Source organism: Lynx canadensis, chromosome A2, assembly GCF_007474595.2.
Source record: "Lynx canadensis isolate LIC74 chromosome A2, mLynCan4.pri.v2, whole genome shotgun sequence".
Taxonomy (NCBI): domain Eukaryota; kingdom Metazoa; phylum Chordata; class Mammalia; order Carnivora; family Felidae; genus Lynx; species Lynx canadensis.
Window position 1 is genome coordinate 162,434,387 of NC_044304.2, and position 20,068 is coordinate 162,454,454.

Here is a 20,068-nt window from a genome sequence, read left to right on the forward strand (position 1 = left end):
TGACTCATGTTGAGTCAACTGTGTTGACTGATGTACCTGCTAGGGAACACTTCATCTCTGATAGTGCTTTTGACTTCTACCACGTATATTTGATTCTTATGGTTTTCATCTGTCTGTTGAAATTTCCCCATCTTTTATTTCATGTTGTCCAGTTTTTCTTCAGTCCTTGTTGTTATTTTAAAATCCCTGTTCAGGGGCGCCTGGGTGGCGCAGTCGGTTAGGCGTCCGACTTCAGCCAGGTCACGATCTCGCGGTCCGTGAGTTCGAGCCCCGCGTCAGGCTCTGGGCTGATGGCTCGGAGCCTGGAGCCTGTTTCCGATTCTGTGTCTCCCTCTCTCTCTGCCCCTCCCCATTCATGCTCTGTCTCTCTCTGTCCCAAAAATAAATAAAAAAACGTTGAAAAAAAAATTAAAAAAAAAATCCCTGTTCAGTTTCTGGACTTTTTCTGAGTCTACCCTGTTGTTGTGTTTTATTTTTGTTCTCCTGCTTTTAAAACAAGTTTCATAATTTTATTAAATTGTAGACATAGGAGGAAAGGAGCAAATGAAATAAATAATATTGATGCCTAGATACAGAATCCCTTTTCCTCCATCAGGCTGTTAGGGTGGGATTTGAGTCAGCCCACAGGGAATTGGACTGGTTGGGATTGTTGCTACAATTATCGATGGAGCAGCTAAGGCCCCATATTTCTCTAGGGTGCCTTGAGCTTAGTGTGGGCACTCAGATGCCATGTGGTTTTACTTAGTGTTCTCATCCCGTTTACCTTCAGCTTCCAGTCATCCCTACACACTCCGCTTCCCAGAGTCTCTCCAGGCCCGTGATGGATGGCTGGTGCTTATCAATCATTGCTCCTATGGCGTGTGGGGGCAGGGCAGCACATATGTCTGTTGTCCTGGTCCAGCCTGAGTCTTAAGCATGGCCTGTGCACCTGGGCCTGGGGATGTGGACTTTCTCAGTAGGTCTGACTGTACTAGGGTTCTCAAGAGAAACAGAAACAGGTGGAAAGATATCAATATCTATACCTACCTATCTCTATCTATCTCTCTATCTCTCTCTCTCTCTATCTATGGATGTAGATATATATCTATATCTATAGATATTGGTATCTTTCCACATTTGCACTTTGTAACTGGCATCTAATCATATCCTACCTTATACTTCAACTAGCTCCCAGGAATATACACACAATGATGTGCAGTATTTATTATTGTGAATAATACCTGTGGAGTATGTATGAGTGTGAAATGTATCTGTTTATGAAATCTTTTTTTTTAATTCATGAGTATTTACTATTACTAAAAGTTTCCTCTTGGATTTGATACTTCTGTATCACAGATTTATTGAATTCAACCTACAAAGTGGTTTCATCATATTATTTCATCATACACGAAAGCTATCAAGATGAACATTAATGTGATCATGTCAATAAAGAAACGGAACCCCTTTCGGCCCCACCTCTTGGAGCAGGTGCATAGGGGATGGCTCTGAGACAGACACAAGTGCGGGGCCACGTGCCACACCCTGCTCTCTCCGCTACTCCTTCTAACACGCCCTCGCCAAGTCCCAAGTAGAGCTTTTTACCCGTGGGTGTCAAAGCCTTCCTTTGATTCAAGCATACATTTCCGTATGCGAATTTAAAAGCCATAATACTTATATTTATTTTAACTTCCCATTTCTACATGCAAACAAGACAGAAACAAACAACAATTGGAGGGCGTGTGTGGACACGTGGTCACGAGACAACGTGAAATGAAAGAATGACGGGTTAAAGTCAGCCCCACAGTGCGTGCTCGTGCACACGCGGCCCTGGAGGCAGAGCTGGGGACAGCGGCCGTCCCCCCAACCCCGGCCCCCTCCCTGTTGCCCCGCGGGTTCCCGAGTTGCAGGGTTACGGAAGGGATTCCCCCCTTGCTCAGAGCCCCCGTGTGAGCCCCGCAGGGCTGCTGAGGACCCTAAAGACGGAGATTAATGGCGGACTTCTGCCCAGCGGCACTTCACGGAGCCCAGCTCACTGCAAGGGCCACCAGGGCCCTCAGGCCTCCTGACCACAGCTCACCACAACCCCGAAGTCCAACCTGCATCTCCCACTCTGGTGCCCCAGGAAATAGTGGCATGGCGGGCCCTTCTAATCCACGTGGAACTGGGATGGCCCTAGGGGTCCCCCACCTTCTCCACGTGGAGCTGCACCCCCCTCTCGCCAACACCACCTACCTTCCAGCCCCTGACCCTGGGCCAGGTCAGTAGGTGCCTCCTGTTGCATCCAAACCTTCGGACTAGAGCATGGCTGATTTGAAGAGAGGAGCCAACTTCCTTGAAAGTGTTTTGTCATCATAAGGGGAGGGGAAGGGAAAAAAAAAAAAGAGGTTAGAGTGGGAGAGAGCCAAAGCATAAGAGACTGTTAAAAACTGAGAACAAACTGAGGGTTGATGGGGGGTGGGAGGGAGGGGAGGGTGGGTGATGGGTATTGAGGAGGGCACCTTTTGGGATGAGCACTGGGTGTTGTATGGAAACCAATTTGTCAATAAATTTCATATATATTAAAAAAAAAATAAATAAATAAATAAATAAAAAAAGAAAGTGTTTTGTCACATTCTGACAGAGCAATAAGGAAACCCTATGGGTTTGGTTACACAACCTAAGGATGGCTTCTGATTTTCTAATGATGTGGCGGTCAAGCACTTTCATGGGCTGGCCTACCCCCATTAAACTCCATAGTACCACCATAGCAGTGGAATGTCGGGCGTCTGAGGCTTTCCACCAGTGCACCTGTGGCTCCCTCTTTCTCCATTGTGTGAGACGACCTCTGGGTTTTGCTTTGTTTTGTTTTGTTTTGTTGTTTGTTTTGTTTTTTTGCATAGTAATTCATTTGAGAAGCACAATGAAGACATTCCCCAAATTTCGACTTCACTTTGGAAAGACATCAGCCATAATAAATGCTAGAAACTTGGGAACTGTGTTATTTTCAGTATAGTTATTTCTCTTTTTTGGCAGTAAATTATTGTAAAGGAAATAAACCGATGTATCAGAAGTAAACATTAATATGTATGACCCTGACATCACTTTCACTGGTGATAATAAAACATCCAAGGGTCACAAAGGGCCAGATCTAGCCGGGTATAAGAACTAGGACGGTATTAAGGAGGGTCAGTGTCTGCTTTGGTCTGAATGTTTGTGTCCCCCAACAGGTTTTATATATTGAAAATTTCGTGCCCAAGAGGATGGTTTTAGGAGCTGGGGCCTTTGGAAGGTGAGTCAGTCAAGAGGGTAGATCCCATATGAAGGAGAACTGTGCCCTTCTACAAGAGGCCCCAGAAAGCTGACTCATCCCTTCCACCATGTGAGGACACAGCCAGAAGTCAGCAGTCTGCAACCCAGAGAGGTCTCTCACCAGATCCTGACTGAAATCACATCTCCATCTTGGACCTCCAACCTCTAGAACCATGGGGAAAATTCTTCTGCTATTTATAAGTGGCCCAGTCTGTGCTTTTTTAAATTTTATTTCTTATTTTTTTAATATGAAATTTATTGTCAAATTAGTTTCCATACAACACCCGGTGCTCATCCCAACACGTGCCCTCCTCAGTGCCCATCACCCCTCGCGTCCCTCCCACCCCACATCAACCCTCAGTTTATTGTCAGTTTTTAAGAGTCTCTATTGGTTTGGCTCCCTCCCTCTCTAACGTTTGTTTTTTCCTTCCCCTCCCCCATGGTCATCTGTTAAGTTTCTCAGGATCCACATAAGAGTGAAAACATATGGTAACTGTCTTTCTCTGTATGACTTATTTCACTTAGCATAACACTCTCCAGTTCCATCCGCGTTGCTACAAAAGGCCATGTTTCATTCTTTCTCATTGCCAAGTAGTATTCCATTGTGTATATAAACCACAATTTCTTTATCCATTCATCAGCTGATGGATTTTTAGGCTCTTTCCATAATTTGGCTATTGTTGAGAGTGCTGCTATAAACATTGCGGTACAAGTGCCGCTATGCATCAGCACTCCTGTACCCCTTGGGTAAATTTCTAGCAGTGCTATTGCTGGGTCACAGGGTAGTTCTATTTTTAATTTTTTGAGGAACCTCCACAGTTTTCCGGAGCAGCTGCACCAGTTTGCGTTCCCACCAACAGCGCAAGAGGGTTCCCTTTTCTCCACATCCTCTCCAGCATCTATAGCCTCCTGATTTGTTCATTTTAGCCCCTATGACTGGTGTGAGGTGGTATCTCAGTGTGGTTTTTTTTTCAATATATGAAATTTATTGTCAAATTGGTTTCCATACAACGCTCAGTGCTCATCCCAAAAGGTGCCCTCTTCAATACCCATCACCCACCCTCCACTCCCTCCCACCCCCCATCAACCCTCAGTTTGTTCTCAGTTTTTAACAGTCTCTTATGCTTTGGCTGTCTCCCACTCTAACCTCTTTTTTTTTCCCTTCCCCTCCCCCATGGGTTTCTGTTAAGTTTCTCAAGATCCACATAAGAGTGAAACCATATGGTATCTGCCTTTCTCTGTATGGCTTATTTCACTTAGCATCACACTCTCCAGTTCCATCCACGTTGCTACAAAAGGCCATATTTCATTTTTTCTCATTGCCACGTAGTATTCCATTGTGTATATAAACCACAATTTCTTTATCCATTCATCAGTTGATGGACATTTAGGCTCTTTCCACAATTTGGCTATTGTTGAGAGTGCTGCTATAAACATTGGGGTACAAGCGCCCCTATGCATCAGTATTCCTGTATTCCTTGGGTATATTCCTAGCAGTGCTATTGCTGGGTCATAGGGTAGGTCTATTTTTAATTTTCTGAGGAACCTCCACACTGCTTTCCAGAGCGGCTGCATGAATTTGAATTCCCACCAACAGTGCAAGAGGGTTCCCGTTTCTCCACATCCTCTCCAGCATCTATAGCCTCCTGATTTGTTCATTTTAGCCCCTATGACTGGTGTGAGGTGGTATCTCAGTGTGGTTTTTTTTTTCAATATATGAAATTTATTGTCAAATTGGTTTCCATACAACGCTCAGTGCTCATCCCAAAAGGTGCCCTCTTCAATACCCATCACCCACCCTCCACTCCCTCCCACCCCCCATCAACCCTCAGTTTGTTCTCAGTTTTTAACAGTCTCTTATGCTTTGGCTGTCTCCCACTCTAACCTCTTTTTTTTTCCCTTCCCCTCCCCCATGGGTTTCTGTTAAGTTTCTCAAGATCCACATAAGAGTGAAACCATATGGTATCTGTCTTTCTCTGTATGGCTTATTTCACTTAGCATCACACTCTCCAGTTCCATCCACGTTGCTACAAAAGGCCATATTTCATTTTTTCTCATTGCCACGTAGTATTCCATTGTGTATATAAACCACAATTTCTTTATCCATTCATCAGTTGATGGACATTTAGGCTCTTTCCACAATTTGGCTATTGTTGAGAGTGCTGCTATAAACATTGGGGTACAAGCGCCCCTATGCATCAGTATTCCTGTATCCCTTGGGTATATTCCTAGCAGTGCTATTGCTGGGTCATAGGGTAGGTGTATTTTTAATTTTCTGAGGAACCTCCACACTGCTTTCCAGAGAGGCTGCACGAATTTGAATTCCCACCAACAGTGCAAGAGGGTTCCCGTTTCTCCACATCCTCTCCAGCATCTATAGTCTCCTGATTTGTTCATTTTGGCCACTCTGACTGGCGTGAGGTGATACCTGAGTGTGGTTTTGATTTGTATTTCCCTGATAAGGAGCGACGCTGAACATCTTTTCATGTGCCTGTTTGCCATCCGGATGTCTTCTTTAGAGAAGTGTCTATTCATGTTTTCTGCCCATTTCTTCACTGGGTTATTTGTTTTTCGGGTGTAGAGTTTGGTGAGCTCTTTATAGATTTTGGACACTAGCCCTTTGTCTGATATGTCATTTGCAAATATCTTTTCCCATTCCGTTGGTTGCCTATTAGTTTTGTTGGTTGTTTCCTTTGCTGTGCAGAAGCTTTTTATCTTCATAAGGTCCCAGTAATTCATTTTTGCTTTTAATTCCCTTGCCTTTGGGGATGTGTCGAGTAAGAGATTGCTACGGCTGAGGTCAGAGAGGTCTTTTCCTGCTTTCTCCTCTAGGGTTTTGATGGTTTCCTGTCTCACATTCAGGTCCTTTATCCATTTTGAATTTATTTTTGTGAATGGTGTGAGAAAGTGTTCTAGTTTCAACCTTCTGCATGTTGCTGTCCGGTTCTCCCAGCACCATTTGTTAAAGAGACTGTCTTTTTTTCCATTGGATGTTCTTTCCTGCTTTGTCAAAGATTTGTTGGCCATAGGTTTGTGGGTCTATCTCTGGGGTTTCTATTCTATTCCATTGGTCTATGTGTCTGTTTTTGTGCCAATACCATGCTGCCTTGATGATTACAGGTTTGTAGTAGAGGCTAAAGTCTGGGATTGTGATGCCTCCTGCTTTGGTCTTCTTCTTCAAAATTACTTTGGCTATTTGGGGCCTTTTGTGGTTCCATATGAATTTTAGGATTGCTTGTTCTAGTTTCGAGAAGAATGCTGGTGCAATTTTGATTGGGATTGCATTGAATGTGTAGATAGCTTTGGATAGTATTGACATTTTGACAATATTTATTCTTCCAATCCATGAGCAGGGAATGTCTTTCCATTTCTTTGTATCTTCTTCAACTACTTTCATAAGCTTTCTATAGTTTTCAGCATCCAGATCTTTTACATCTTTGGTTAGGTTTATTCCTAGGTATTTTATGCTTCTTGGTGCAATTGTGAATGGGATCAGTGTCTTTATTTGTCTTTCTGTTGCTTCATTGTTAGTGTATAAGAATGCAACTGATTTCTGTACATTGATTTTGTATCCTGCAACTTTGCTGAATTCATGTATCAGTTCTAGCAGACTTTTGGTGGAGTCTATCGGATTTTCCATGTATAATATCATGTCATCTGCAAAAAGTGAAAGCTTGACTTCATCTTTGCCAATTTTGATGCCTTTGATTTCCTTTTGTTGTTTGATTGCTGATGCTAGAACTTCCAACACTATGTTAAACAACAGCGGTGAGAGTGGACATCCTTGTCGTGATCCTGATCTCAATCCCTCAGAAATACAAGCAATACAAGAAATACAAGCAATACAAGCAATACAACCAATACAAACAATACAAGCAATACAAGAAACACAAGCGGTAAGATGGCGGCATAGGAGGACGCTGGCCTCATCGCGCGTCCTGCTGATCACTTAGATTCCACCTACATCTGCCTAAATAACCCAGAAAACCGCCAGAGGATTAGCAGAACGGAGTCACCGGACCCAAGTGCAGACGAGAGGCCCACGGAAGAGGGTAGGAAGGGCGGCGAGGCGGTGCGCGCTCCAGGGACTGGCGGGAGGGAGCCAGGGCGGAGGGGCAGCCTGCCGGCCAAGCAGAGCCCCCGAGTCTGGCTGGCAAAAGCATAGGGGCCGAACAGACTGTGTTCCGACAGCAAGCGCATCTTAGCGTCTGGGAGGTCATAAGTTAACAGCTCTGCTCGGAAAGCGGGAAGGCTGGAGGACAAAGGGAGGGAGAGCTGCTGAGCCCCCAGACAGATGACAGAGCTCATTTTGGTGGGGAACAAAGGCGCTCGCCAGCGCCATCTCCCTCGCCCATCCCCCAGCCAAAATCCCAAAGGGAACCAGTTCCTGCCAGGGAACTTGCTCGCTCCGCGCAAACACCCAACTCTGTGCTTCTCGGAGCCAAACCTCCGGCAGCAGATCTGACTCCCTCGCGCTGCCACAGGGCCTCTCCTGAAGTGGATCACCTAAGGAGAAGCGAGCTAAGCCTGCCCCTCCTGGCCCTGTGCACCTTGCCTACCCACCCCAGGTAATACGACAGATCCCCAGCACCACAAGCCTGGCAGTGTGCAAGTAGCCCAGACGGGCCACACCACCCACAGTGAATCCTGCCCCTAGGAGAGGGGACAAGAAGGCACACACCAGTTTGACTGTGGCCCCAGTGGTGGGCTGGGGGCAGACATCAGGTCTGACTGCGGCCCTGCCCACCAACTCCAGTTATATACCACAGCACAGGGGAAGTGCCCTGCAGGTCCGCACCACTCCAGGGACTATCCAAAATGACCAAGCGGAAGAATTCCCCTCAGAAGAATCTCCAGGAAATAACAACAGCTAATGAACTGATCAAAAAGGATTTAAATAATATAACAGAAAGTGAATTTAGAATAATAGTCATAAAATTAATCGCTGGGCTTGAAAACAGTATAGAGGACAGCAGAGAATCTCTTGCTACAGAGATCAAGGGACTAAGGAACAGTCACGAGGAGCTGAAAAACGCTTTAAACGAAATGCAAAACAAAATGGAAACCACGACGGCTCGGATTGAAGAGGCAGAGGAGAGAATAGGTGAACTAGAAGATAAAGTTATGGAAAAAGAGGAAGCTGAGAAAAAGAGAGATAAAAAAAATCCAGGAGTATGAGGGGAAAATTAGAGAACTAAGTGATACACTAAAAAGAAATAATATATGCATAATTGGTATCCCAGAGGAGGAAGAGAGAGGGAAAGGTGCTGAAGGGGTACTTGAAGAAATAATAGCTGAGAACTTCCCTGAACTGGGGAAGGAAAAAGGCATTGAAATCCAAGAGGCAGAGAGAACTCCCTTCAGACGTAACTTGAATTGATCTTCTGCATGACCTATCATAGTCAAACTGGCAAAATACAAGGATAAAGAGAAAATTCTGAAAGCAGCAAGGGATAAACGTGCCCTCACATATAAAGGGAGACCTGTAAGACTCGTGACTGATCTCTCTTTTGAAACTTGGCAGGCCAGAAAGGATTGGCACGAGATCTTCAGTGTGCTAAACAGAAAAAAAATATGCAGCCGAGAATCCTATATCCAGCAAGTCTGTCATTTAGAATAGAAGGAGAGATAAAGGTCTTCCCAAACAAACAAAAACTGAGGGAATTTGTCACCACTAAACCAGCCCTACAAGAGATCCTAAGGGGGATCCTGCAAGACAAAGTACCAGAGACATCACTACAAGCATAAAACATACAGACATCACAATGACTCTAAACCCATATCTTTCTATAATAACACTGAATGTAAATGGATTAAATGTGCCAACCAAAAGACATAGGGTATCAGAATGGATAAAAAAACAAGACCCATCTATTTGCTGTCTACAAGAGACTCATTTTAGATCTGAGGACACCTTTAGATTGAGAGTGAGGGGATGGAGAACTATTTATCATGCTACTGGAAGTCAAAAGAAAGCTGGAGTAGCCATACTTATATCAGACAAACTAGACTTTAAAATAAAGGCTGTAACAAGAGATGAAGAAGGGCATTATATAATAATTGCAGGGTCTATCCATCAGGAAGAGCTAACAATTATAAATGTCTATGCGCCGAATACCGGAGCCCCCAAATATATAAAACAATTACTCACAAACATAAGCAACCTTATTGATAAGAATGTGGTAATTGCAGGGGACTTTAACACTCCACTTACAGAAATGGATACATCATCTAGACACAAGGTCAATAAAGAAACAAGGGCCCTGAATGATACATTGGATCAGATGGACTTGACAGATATATTTAGAACTCTGCATCCCAAAGCAACAGAATATGCTTTCTTCTCGAGTGCACATGGAACATTCTCCAAGGTAGATCACATACTGGGTCACAAAACAGCCCTTCATAAGTATACAAGAATTGAAATCATACCATGCATACTTTCAGACCACAATGCTATGAAGCTTGAAATCAACCACAGGAAACAGTCTGGAAAACCTCCAAAAGCATGGAGGTTAAAGAACACCCTACTAAAGAATGAGTGGGTCAACCAGGCAACTAGAGAAGAAATTAAAAAATATATGGAAACAAACGAAAATGAAAATACAACAATCCAAACGCTTTGGGATGCAGCGAAGGCAGTCCTGAGAGGAAAATACATCGCAATCCAGGCCTATCTCAAGAAACAAGAAAAATCCCAAATACAAAATCTAACAGCACACCTAAAGGAACTAGAAGCAGAACAGCAAAGGCAGCCTAAACCCAGCAGAAGAGAAATAACAAAGATCAGAGCAGAAATAAACAATATAGGATCTAAAAAAAACGGTAGAGCAGATCAACGAAACCAAGAGTTGGTTTTTTGAAAAAATAAACAAAATTGACAAACCTCTAGCCAGGCTTCTCAAAAAGAAAAGGGAGATGACCCAAATAGATAAAATCATGAATGAAAATGGAATTATTACAACCGATCCCTCAGAGATACAAACAATTATCAGGGAATACTATGAAAAATTATATGCCAACAAATTGGACAATCTGGAAGAAATGGACAAATTCCTAAACACCCACACTCTTCCAAAACTCAATCAGGAGGAAAGAGAAAGCTTGAACAGACCCATAACCAGCGAAGAAATTGAATCGGTTATCAAAAATCTCCCAACAGAGCCAAAGCATAAGAGACTGTTAAAAACTGAGAACAAACTGAGGGTTGATGGGGGGTGGGAGGGAGGGGAGGGTGGGTGATGGGTATTCAGGAGGGCACCTTTTGGGATGAGCACTGGGTGTTGTATGGAAACCAATTTGACAATAAATTTCATATATTGAAAAAAAAAACCTCCCAACAAATAAGAGTCCAGGACCAGATGGCTTCCCAGGGGAGTTCTACCAGATGTTTAAAGAGAGATAATACCTATCCTTCTCAAGCTATTCCAAGAAATAGAAAGGGAAGGAAAGCTTCCAGACTCATTCTATGAAGCCAGTATTACTTTGATTCCTAAACCAGACGGAGACCCAGTAAAAAAAGAGAACTACAGGCCAATATCCCTGATGAATATGGTTGCAAAAATTCTCAATGAGATACTAGCAAATCGAATTCAACAGCATATAAAAAGAATTATTCACCATGATCAAGTGGGATTCATTCCTGGGATGCAGGGCTGGTTCAACATTCGCAAATCAATCAACGTGATACATCACATTAATAAAAAAAAAAGAGAAGAACCATATGATCCTGTCAATCCATGCAGAAAAGGCCTTTGACAAAATCCAGCACCCTTTCTTAATAGAAACCCTTGAGAAAGTCGGGATAGAAGGAACATACTTACACATCATAAAAGCCATTTATGAAAAGCCCACAGCTAACATCATCCTCAATGGGGAAAAACTGAGAGCTTTTTCCCTGAGATCAGGAACACGACAGGGATGCCCACTCTCACCGCTGTTGTTTAACATAGTATCTCAGTGTGGTTTGATCTGTATTTCCCTGATGAGGAGTGATGTTGAGCATCTTTTCATGTGCCTGCTGGCCATCTGGATGTCTTCTTTAGAGAAGTGTCTATTCATGTTTTCTGCCCATTTCTTCACTGGATTATTTGTTTTTCAGGTGTGGAGTTTGGTGAGTTCTTTATAGATTTTGGATACTAGCCCTTTGTCTCATATGTCATTTGCAAACATCGTTTCCCATTCTGTAGGTTGCCTTTTAGTTTTGTTGCTTGTTTCCTTTGCAGTGCAGAAGCTTTTTATCTTCATGAGGCCCCAAAAGTTCATTTTTGCTTTTAATTCCCTTGCCTTTGGAGATGTGTCACGTAAGAAATTGCTGCGGCTGAGATCAGAGAGGTTATTTCCTGCTTTCTCCTCTAGGGTTTTGATGGTTTCCTGTCTCACATTCCGGTCATTTATCCATTTTGAGTTTATTTTTGTGAATGGTGTAAGAAAGTGGTCTCGTTTCATTCTTCCGCATGTTGCTGTCCAGTTCTCCCAGCATCATTTGTTAAAGAGACTTTTTTTCCATTGGATATTCTTTCCTGCTTTGTCAAAGATTAGTTGGCCATACTTTTGTGGGTCCAATTCTGGAGTCTCTATTCTATTCGATTGGTCTATGTGTCTATTTTTGTGTCAATACCATGCTGTCTTGATGATTACAGCTTTGTAGTAGAGGCTAAAGTCTGGGATTGTGATGCCTCCTGCTTTGGTCTTCTTCTTCAATATTACTTTGGCTATTCAGTGTGTTTTGTGGTTCCCACAAATTTTAGGATTGCTTGTTCTAGCTTCAAGAAGAATGCTGGTGCAATTTTGATTGGGATTGCATTGAATGTGTAGATAGCCTTGGGTAGTATTGACATTTTAACAATATTTACTCTTCCAATCCATGAGCATGGAATGTTTTTCCATTTCTTTGTATCTTCTTCAATTTCCTTCATAAGCTTTCTATAGTTTTCAGCATCCAGATCTTTTACATCTTTGGTTAGGTTTATTCCTAGGTATTTTATGCTTCTTGGTGCAATTGTGAATCGGATCAGTTTGTCTTTCTGTTGCTCCATTATTGGCGTATAAGAATGCAACTGATTTCTGTACATTGATTTTGTATCCTGAGACTTTGCTGAATCCATGTATCAGTTCTAGCAGATTTTTGGTGGAATCTATCGGGTTTTCCATGTATAATATCATGTCATCTACAAAAAGTGAAAGCTTGACTTCATCTTTGCCAATTTTGATGCCTTTGATTTCTTTTTTTGTCTGATTGCGGATGCTAGGACTTCCAACACCATGGTAAACACAGTGGTGAGAGTGGACATCCCTGTCATGTGTCTGATCTCAATCCCTCAGAAATACAAGCAATTCTCAGGGAATACCATGAAAAATTATATGCCAAAAAATTGGACAACCTGGAAGAAATGGACAAATTCCTAATCACCCACACACTTCCAAAACTCAAACAGGAAGAAATAAAAAATTTGATCAGTTATCAAAAATCTCCCAACAAATAGGAGTCCTGTACCACATGGTTTCCCTGGGGAATTCTACCAGACATTTAAAGCAGAGATAATACCTATCTTCTCAAGCTGTTCCAAAAAATAGAAGGGGAAGGAAAACTTCTAGACTCATCCTTTGAAGCCAGCATTAATTTGATTCCTAAACCAGACAGATACCCAGCAAAAAAAAAAAGAGAACTACAAGCCAATATCCCTGATGAATATGGATGCAAAAATTCTCAGTAAGATTCTAGCAAGTCAAATTCAACAGCATATAAAAAGAGTTATTACCATTTATCAAGTGGGATTCATTCTGGGCTGCAGGGCTGGTGCAATATATGCAAATCAATCAATGTGATACCTCACGTTAATACAAGAAAAGAAAAGAACCATGTGATCCTGTCAATCGATGCATAAAAACCATTTAACAAGATTCAGCATCCTTTCTTCATAAAAACCCTGGAGAAAGTCGGGATAGAAGGAACATACTTAAACATCATAAAAGCCATTTATGAAAAGCCCACAGCTAATATCCTCAATGGGGAAAAACTGAGAGCTTTCCCGTTGTTTTTTTTTTTTTTAATAGCAACTCAAGCGGACTAAGACAGTGTCTACGTTTTGATAAATGCTCACACACACACAAAAATGTTTGTTTCCCTTTGCCATGAATCCACTTTATATATAAAACACTACCAGTCAATGCACTATTTTTTCAAGAAAGAAAAATGCATCCAAACTACTATAATGAATTAAGGACATTTGAAAGTTAACCACATTTATTTGAATAGTGTACACATAGTCAAAAGTGACATCTAAACTCTAAAAGTGAACTTGAGCCTTTGCAAAGTCGATACAGTGTCCAAGGCGTCCTGAGTCATTAAGACTCGCAGTCTGAAACTCCACGTTTCCTTTGAAATTGGGTTTAAGTTCCCCTCAGCGCCTTGACCCAGCCCCTTTACCTGCCAGGCTCCCCGCATTTGGAAGGGCAGCTCCTTCAATCTGGGCCTGGAGCCCCCCGCTGGAGAAGCAGCAGGACAAGTAACAGTGCGCCCCCCAGCAGCAGGAGCGCCAGCGGCCACCCCCGCCTTGCGGCCTCCACCCAGCGCCGCCCCCGCCCCCACTGCGGACCCCACCCCCGCCCCAGACCGCGGGCCGCCAGCCGCGCGGCCACCAGACGGAGCGTGTCCTCGGGACGCGCGTGGCGCCGGGCCCACGCCAGGCCGTACACGTCGTCGGTGAAGGGCGCGCCGTCGTGCTCCAGCGCCAGCCGCTCCACCAGCGCCAGCAGCTCGCCCACCTGCGCATCGCGCTCGGCGCCCGCCGCCCGGTTGTCCAGGGCGCACACGCGGCCGCCGCACTCGGCCACCAGGGCCCGCAGCGCGCGGTTGTCGGTGGCGCGCACGTAGTCGTGCAGCGAGCCCCCCTCCAGGTCCTCCCGGCGCGTGAAGACGAGCACGGCGCGCGCCAGGACGCCGGCCCCGAACAGCTCGCGGACGCCGCGCGCCGCCTCCTCGTCCTGGGCGGTGAAGCGGCCCAGCTGCGTGACCAGCAGCAGCGCGTGCGGCCCGGGCGCCGAGAGCAGGTAGCAGCTGGCCCGCTCGGTGCAGTCCGGGTCCGCGCGCCGGCCTTGGGCGGTGAAGAGGTCGGGGGTGTCGGTGACCTCCACGCGCCACCCGGCCCAGCTGCGGCTCCCCAGGGCGCAGCTTCTGGTCACCGGGGTGGCCGCGAGCCTGGACGGGAAGAGCCTGTGGCCCAGGATGCTGTTGCCCGTGGCGCTCTTGCCCACTCCGGTCCTGCCGGCCAGGATGAGCCTGAGCCTGCGCTCCTGCGCCTGCGGCTGCTGGTCGTCCGGGTCCTGGGAACCTGTGAGGACAGAGTAGGCGTGGGCCGCCGGCCTGAGAGCGCGCGTCCCGCTCCACCGGGGCTCCGGGCTGCCTCCTGAACGGAGGAGGGCACCGACGCCTCCCGCTTCCGCTTGTCCAACCGGGCCTTTCCCAGGCGCTCTGGTTAGAGCTTGTGCGACTCCGGGGGCATCTGTAGCCACCTCTCTTCCATCTTTGGCTCCAGTGCGTGCACCTGTCCCCCAGTCCATGCTCCTGCACCGGGTGCACACTGCTCTGGAGGGTCCCCCTCAACGGTCGCAGGCCATGACTTCAGCTGACATTGCCTCTGGTCGTCCGCACCGTGCAGAGCTGCTCCGTGCTTGACGACTTCCCAGGCCTCTGCCAGACTTCTCCCAGGGCCATCCCAGTGAGGAGATGCGGGAGGGCATAGAAGGCCTGGGAGTGAAGGGCTGTCTGGAGTCCCAGACACCCCGGGTTGGAATCACACCCCCGCATGTGCCAGCTGTGGAACCCTGGGCAAGTTTAGTCTAAGCGTTCAACGTCTTCTGCATAATGGGAGGGGTGACAGAGAGTTGTGTCTCCCAGGGTTGCTCAGAGTATTCGGTGACAGGATCTCTTTGCTTCTTCCCTTCCTCCACTTCCCCTCCTCCTCCCTCTTCTCTCTAGGAAACCTGCTTCCAGTAAGACACAGTTAACCCTCCATCCTTGTTCACGTATACAGTCTACCTGGTAAACCGTGTTCCCTCTAGTCCATGATCTCAACCCTCCACATCTTCTGTGGGGATCGGACTAGATATATTATCCTCATTGTACCCTTTGGGACCCAAGGCACAGTCTGGTCAAGGCACTTAATATCCTACAGTAGGGCAGGGGCAGAGGTCCAGCAAAAATACAAAGCTGGGGCTCTAGCTGTTTCACCCCAGCATGGGGACATGTCTGGGATTTGTCTCTGTTCAGTCTTTTTTTTTTTTTTTAATGTTTATTTATTTTTGAGAGAGACAGAGAATGCGAGTGGGTTGGGACAGAGAGAGAGGGAGACGAATCTGAAACAGGCTCTAGGCTCTGAACTGTCAGCACAGAGCCCAACGTGGGGCTCGAACTCACGAGCTGCGAGATCATGACCTGAGCTGAAGTCAGACGCTCAACCGACTGAGCCACCCAGGTGCCCCAATGTCTCTGTTCAGTCTTGAGTTAGCCCATGGCCTTGGGACCCAGAGCTGATGCCTAGGGGCAAGTACACACTGAGATCAGTTCTTACCATAGGCATTTTCTTCATCCCTGGCCATCTTGCGTCCTCCCATGCCCACCTGAAAGAGTTCCAAACACAACCTGTTAGTTCCTTCATTCCGTCAATCATTCATTCGTTTATCGAATAGGTATAACTACCTAAGGTGGCTCAGGCAAGGTCCAAAGAGCTGGTGACATCCCAATGAAAAGGTCATGCTTCCTGCCCTCCTCTGAACATCAGAATTTGGGGAAGAACCCTGGAAGGACCTGGTTGCTATTGGAACCAAACCGTGCGATCCTTTGGTGAGCCTCATTAGTCCTTTCAGGGACCATGAATGCAAATGACAGAATGATGGTGATAACCCGTCCTGTGTGTCAGTGAGTGAGCCTTAGCTGAGAATTTCCCAGGTAATTTATGTCAGTGGCATTAACTGTAGGCACAAAGTTTTCCCAGAAGATTCCACAGCCAGGGGAGACTTTGGAAAACCCTGAGAATCAGAAATTCTCCTCAGTGACTTAGGGAACCACCTTAGGGCGGTTGGCCAGGGAGGGGCTGGGGGGGGGGACAAGAAGAGAGTTTGCAGTTTGCTTTTGAAAATTGGAAACGATACCTATCTCCCATGCTGATGTGAAGAACCTGTGATCTACTCTCCGAAGACCAAAGAATTTGGCTTGTGTCATTTGTGTAAATATGACCTGTGTGCTGGAGAGATGGGACACTCCCTTCCGGCTCCTGGTGTTCCTGCCCCGAATCTGAGGCCTCTCAAACTAAGCGATGACCCCAAGTCCGGCAGGATTTACTACAGATAGCCACTGACTGATGGAGTCTGCTTGATCTCACAAGGACCCGGTCACAAGGGCGCAGCTCTGCTCTGTCTGCTTCGCCAGCCGTGTGTCCCAATCACGCACCTTCTGGGTCAGCTGCTCTGCAGAGGACAGGTTTCAGGGCCTTTCCAGCCCACCTGTGCGCTCACCCCCATGACCACTCCTTCTCTCCCACATTTCTGTCTGAGTCCTGTCTGTGCTCTGCCATCCATTTCAAATGCTACCTCTTCATGGCAACACCTGGCTACTGCCGTGTCCCATGGGCAACACACAAGGACAAGCAAAGGGAAGGGTTGATTGATAACTTGTCTCTGTCCCGTTAGATGACAGTTTGTCTTCTGCGTAACGCCCCTTTCGGCTCCCCAAAGCCCTTGGTAAAGTTGATCCCACAGGCCTCAGGTAAGTAGTGATCTTGTGTGTAAAAATTAGCAAACTCCCGTAACTGACTGCACAGCAGAACTGAAGAAACAGCCGGAAGATTCAGTGCAAAGAACAAGAATTTAGCTAAAGCAAGAAGTCCTTATCGATGATGAAAATGACCAAGTGTGCTCTAGGAAATCCACTGGCCTCCTGGCCTTTATGGGATTTCTCAAAGGTTTGCGGTGGTTTGGGATGGGATTTGAAAAATTCTTCCAGAGTTTCTGAGAGCTGACATCTGGGGTTTAGAGGCTTGGAGTCATTGACTGATGTAGAACATGGAGACTCATAGCATCTTAAATGCAATTGGATATTATGTAGTCCCCTGCTTCCTGAACCTGCTGTCTTTTGGAGGTATCTATGGGAGTCTTTAAAATATATATTTGACCTTTTGTTTCATAGATCTGTACTTTAATAAGAAAAAAGTGGGTGCCTTTGTGGCTCAGTCTGTTAAGTGTCTGACTCTTAATTTTGGTTCAGCTCATGATCTCATGGTTTGTGGGTTTGAGTCTCTCATCAGGCTCTGTGCTGATAGCACAGAGCCTGCTTCGGATTCTCTCTCCTTCTTCTTCATGTGTGCCTCCCCTGCTCACATGTCTGTCTAAAAAATAAACAAACAAACAAATAAATAAATAATAAATAAACGTTAAAAAAACGGTATCTCTCACCCCTCCTCCTGAGGGATTTCTTTTTTTTTTTTTTAATTTTTTACTGTTTCCTTATTTTTTTGAGGGACGGTGAGACAGAGCATGAGCAGGGAAGGGTCAGAGAGAGAGAGGGAGACGAAGAATCCAAAGTAGGCCCCAGGCACTGAACTGACAGCACAGAATCCATCCCAGGGCTCAAAGCTTAATGGACCAAGCCACCGAGGCACCCTCCCCAACCCTCTGAGTGATTCTAATGCATTGGGTCCCTGCTGTGAGTTTGCGAGCCATTCATCCTGTCCAAGCCCTTCATGTATAGCCAGTGTGTGGGGATAAAGAGGGCTCCATCCCACAGAGCCTGGGCAGCTTGGGTGGGGGACGGGATGTGCAAGGACACACAAGCACGTGTACTGCAGAGGTCTGAAGACCATGTTCATAACTGTTGCTGGCTCCTGCAAGTCCCTGGGGGTGCACAGGGCTGAGGAGGTGGAGGGTGTGAGTGGGGTTCGGCTCACAGACACGATTTCCACTCTGCGATGTGTTCTGAGGTTAGACTCACTTGTTTGTCCTCAGAAATGTCTCTCTCCTTGGCTGCACATGCCCTCAGAGGGAGTGTCTGCAGCTTTCTCCAGCGTGCTCCGCCCTGACAGTGCTTCTAGCAAACACCTTTCTGACCAGGCGAGGAGCAGGACAGGACGAAGTATGTAGTCCCAAGTAAAAGTGTGCGCACTCCAGGGCTGGAGAAGATGCTTACCATTTCTTCTTCCCTTGCTTGTTCTGAAACTCAGAGCTCCCTGAAAAGCCTGCAAGGGTGAAGTTATTCTTTCTAGATCGTGCTCCCCTTCCTGGGAGGTAGTAGAATGCAGGCGCCCACTCAGTGAGCTGCAACCAGGCCCTGAATTTCTTAGAGCCCCCCTACGCCCCCAATTCCTCCACTCCCCCCTGCCCCAGGTGGCTCCCTTCCTCCCCGTGTGTGCTCACCTTCCAGCAGAAGTGGTGACAGGCTCTGCTGTTGGCTGCAGAAACCCGTGACCTGGTGCTGTGCCTTGGGTTGTGAGTACAGAGGCTGTTCCTGCCAGCACAGCACAGGGAGGAAGTCTCAGAGCCCAGGGAGGAAGGGCCCAGTGGTGCCGATTTAAAGGGACAGGACATGGGCCAGGTGGGCCAGCAAGTGGTGCCTTTGTGTTGTTTCCACTGCACAACCCACCTGTGCTGCTGGGACTGTGCTGATCCTTTCCGAAGGTCGTTGTGGCACCACATCTTGTTCCCGGGAGGGGCTGTAACCTCAGTGAAGGGCAGTTTAGACTTCTGAGGCCTGTTCTCAGTTTTGGCCTCTGCCCACTATTATCTCCAGTTGCCTTTTGCTTTTTGGGTGTTTTCCTATAAAATGGCCTCTTGAGAATCTCCTTCCCCAGGAATCAAGGAGGAATCCTTGACTGGACATCAGCGTGGACAGGGCCACCAATGTGGTCCTATCTGCCAGTCTCCTCATTCCTAAAGAAAAAGAGGTCTTTTCAGCTATTAAAGATCAGACAGCAGGAAGAGGATGGAATTTTCATAGGAGACTTAGTTTAGCCTCAAGTTGGTATCTCTGACCCAAGTGTCTGTTTCTCCTCTCAGGAGGTCATGAGAGAGGAAAATAGCCGTGAGTAAAATAGCCAGACAATTGTGGAGAGAAGGCTACAACAGCGAATGGTGCTATGTGCCCTGGACCTGGTTTGTTCTGGAATCATCTCTGCGAGCTTGCCTAACTCACTTACAGTTTCTGGAGTCAACTCTCCCCGTGTGTAGTGAGGGCTTTCAGTTAACCTGAAGCTAATGCTCTGGGGCCTGATTTTTAGCCAGTCTTGCCAGTTCATTCTCTCTAGTGAAGATACCTAACCCATGGCCCTCCACCTTATCCCCCCCCACATGCTATCCAGCTTTATTGAGATATAATTGAAATGTAACACTGTAATTTTAAAGGGTGCAATGTGTTGATTTGATACACTCCATATTGCAAAATAATTGCCACCACAGTATTATTAGCTAACACCTGCATCACATCACATATTTACCATTACTCGTTTTGAGTGAGAACATTTAAGATCATCTACTCTCCTGTAACTATTAAGGTATGATACAGTGGTATGAGCTATAGTCACTCTGCTGCACGTTAGATCCCCACAACTTAATCATCTTATAACTGGAACTTTGTACTCTTTGACCAATGTCTCCCCATCCCCCCATCCCCCAGCCCCTTGTCACCACTGTTCTACTCTCCATTTCTATCAGTTTGGCTTTTTAAAATTCCAATAAAATGATATCATACAGTGTGTGTTTTTCTCTGTTCGACCTGTTTCGCTTACGATAATGCCCTCAAGTTTGACCCTGT

General features: G+C 46.1%; 1 protein-coding gene and 1 pseudogene across 3 annotated transcripts; one reads left to right on the top strand and one right to left on the bottom strand.

Moving 5' to 3' along the window:
• Positions 1 to 20,068, top strand: part of LOC115509360 — a 214,832-nt pseudogene that overhangs the window by 115,607 nt on the left and 79,157 nt on the right.
• Positions 13,487 to 18,778, bottom strand: LOC115509367 (GTPase IMAP family member 1-like). 3 transcript variants are annotated; one of them, XM_030308790.1, is made up of 4 exons: positions 18,676 to 18,752; positions 18,449 to 18,497; positions 15,840 to 15,888; positions 13,487 to 14,600 (listed from the first exon to the last, which is right to left on the bottom strand). In XM_030308790.1, exons 2-4 carry the CDS (start codon positions 18,449 to 18,451, stop codon positions 13,732 to 13,734), a joined length of 921 nt encoding a protein of 306 aa, XP_030164650.1. In that variant the 5' UTR covers positions 18,452 to 18,497; positions 18,676 to 18,752; the 3' UTR covers positions 13,487 to 13,731. The 3 variants fall into 3 exon arrangements, with proteins under 3 accessions (XP_030164650.1, XP_030164651.1, XP_030164652.1); XM_030308791.1 differs by lacking the exon at positions 18,449 to 18,497 and having other exon boundaries at positions 18,676 to 18,778; XM_030308792.1 differs by lacking the exons at positions 18,449 to 18,497; positions 18,676 to 18,752 and adding an exon at positions 18,254 to 18,436.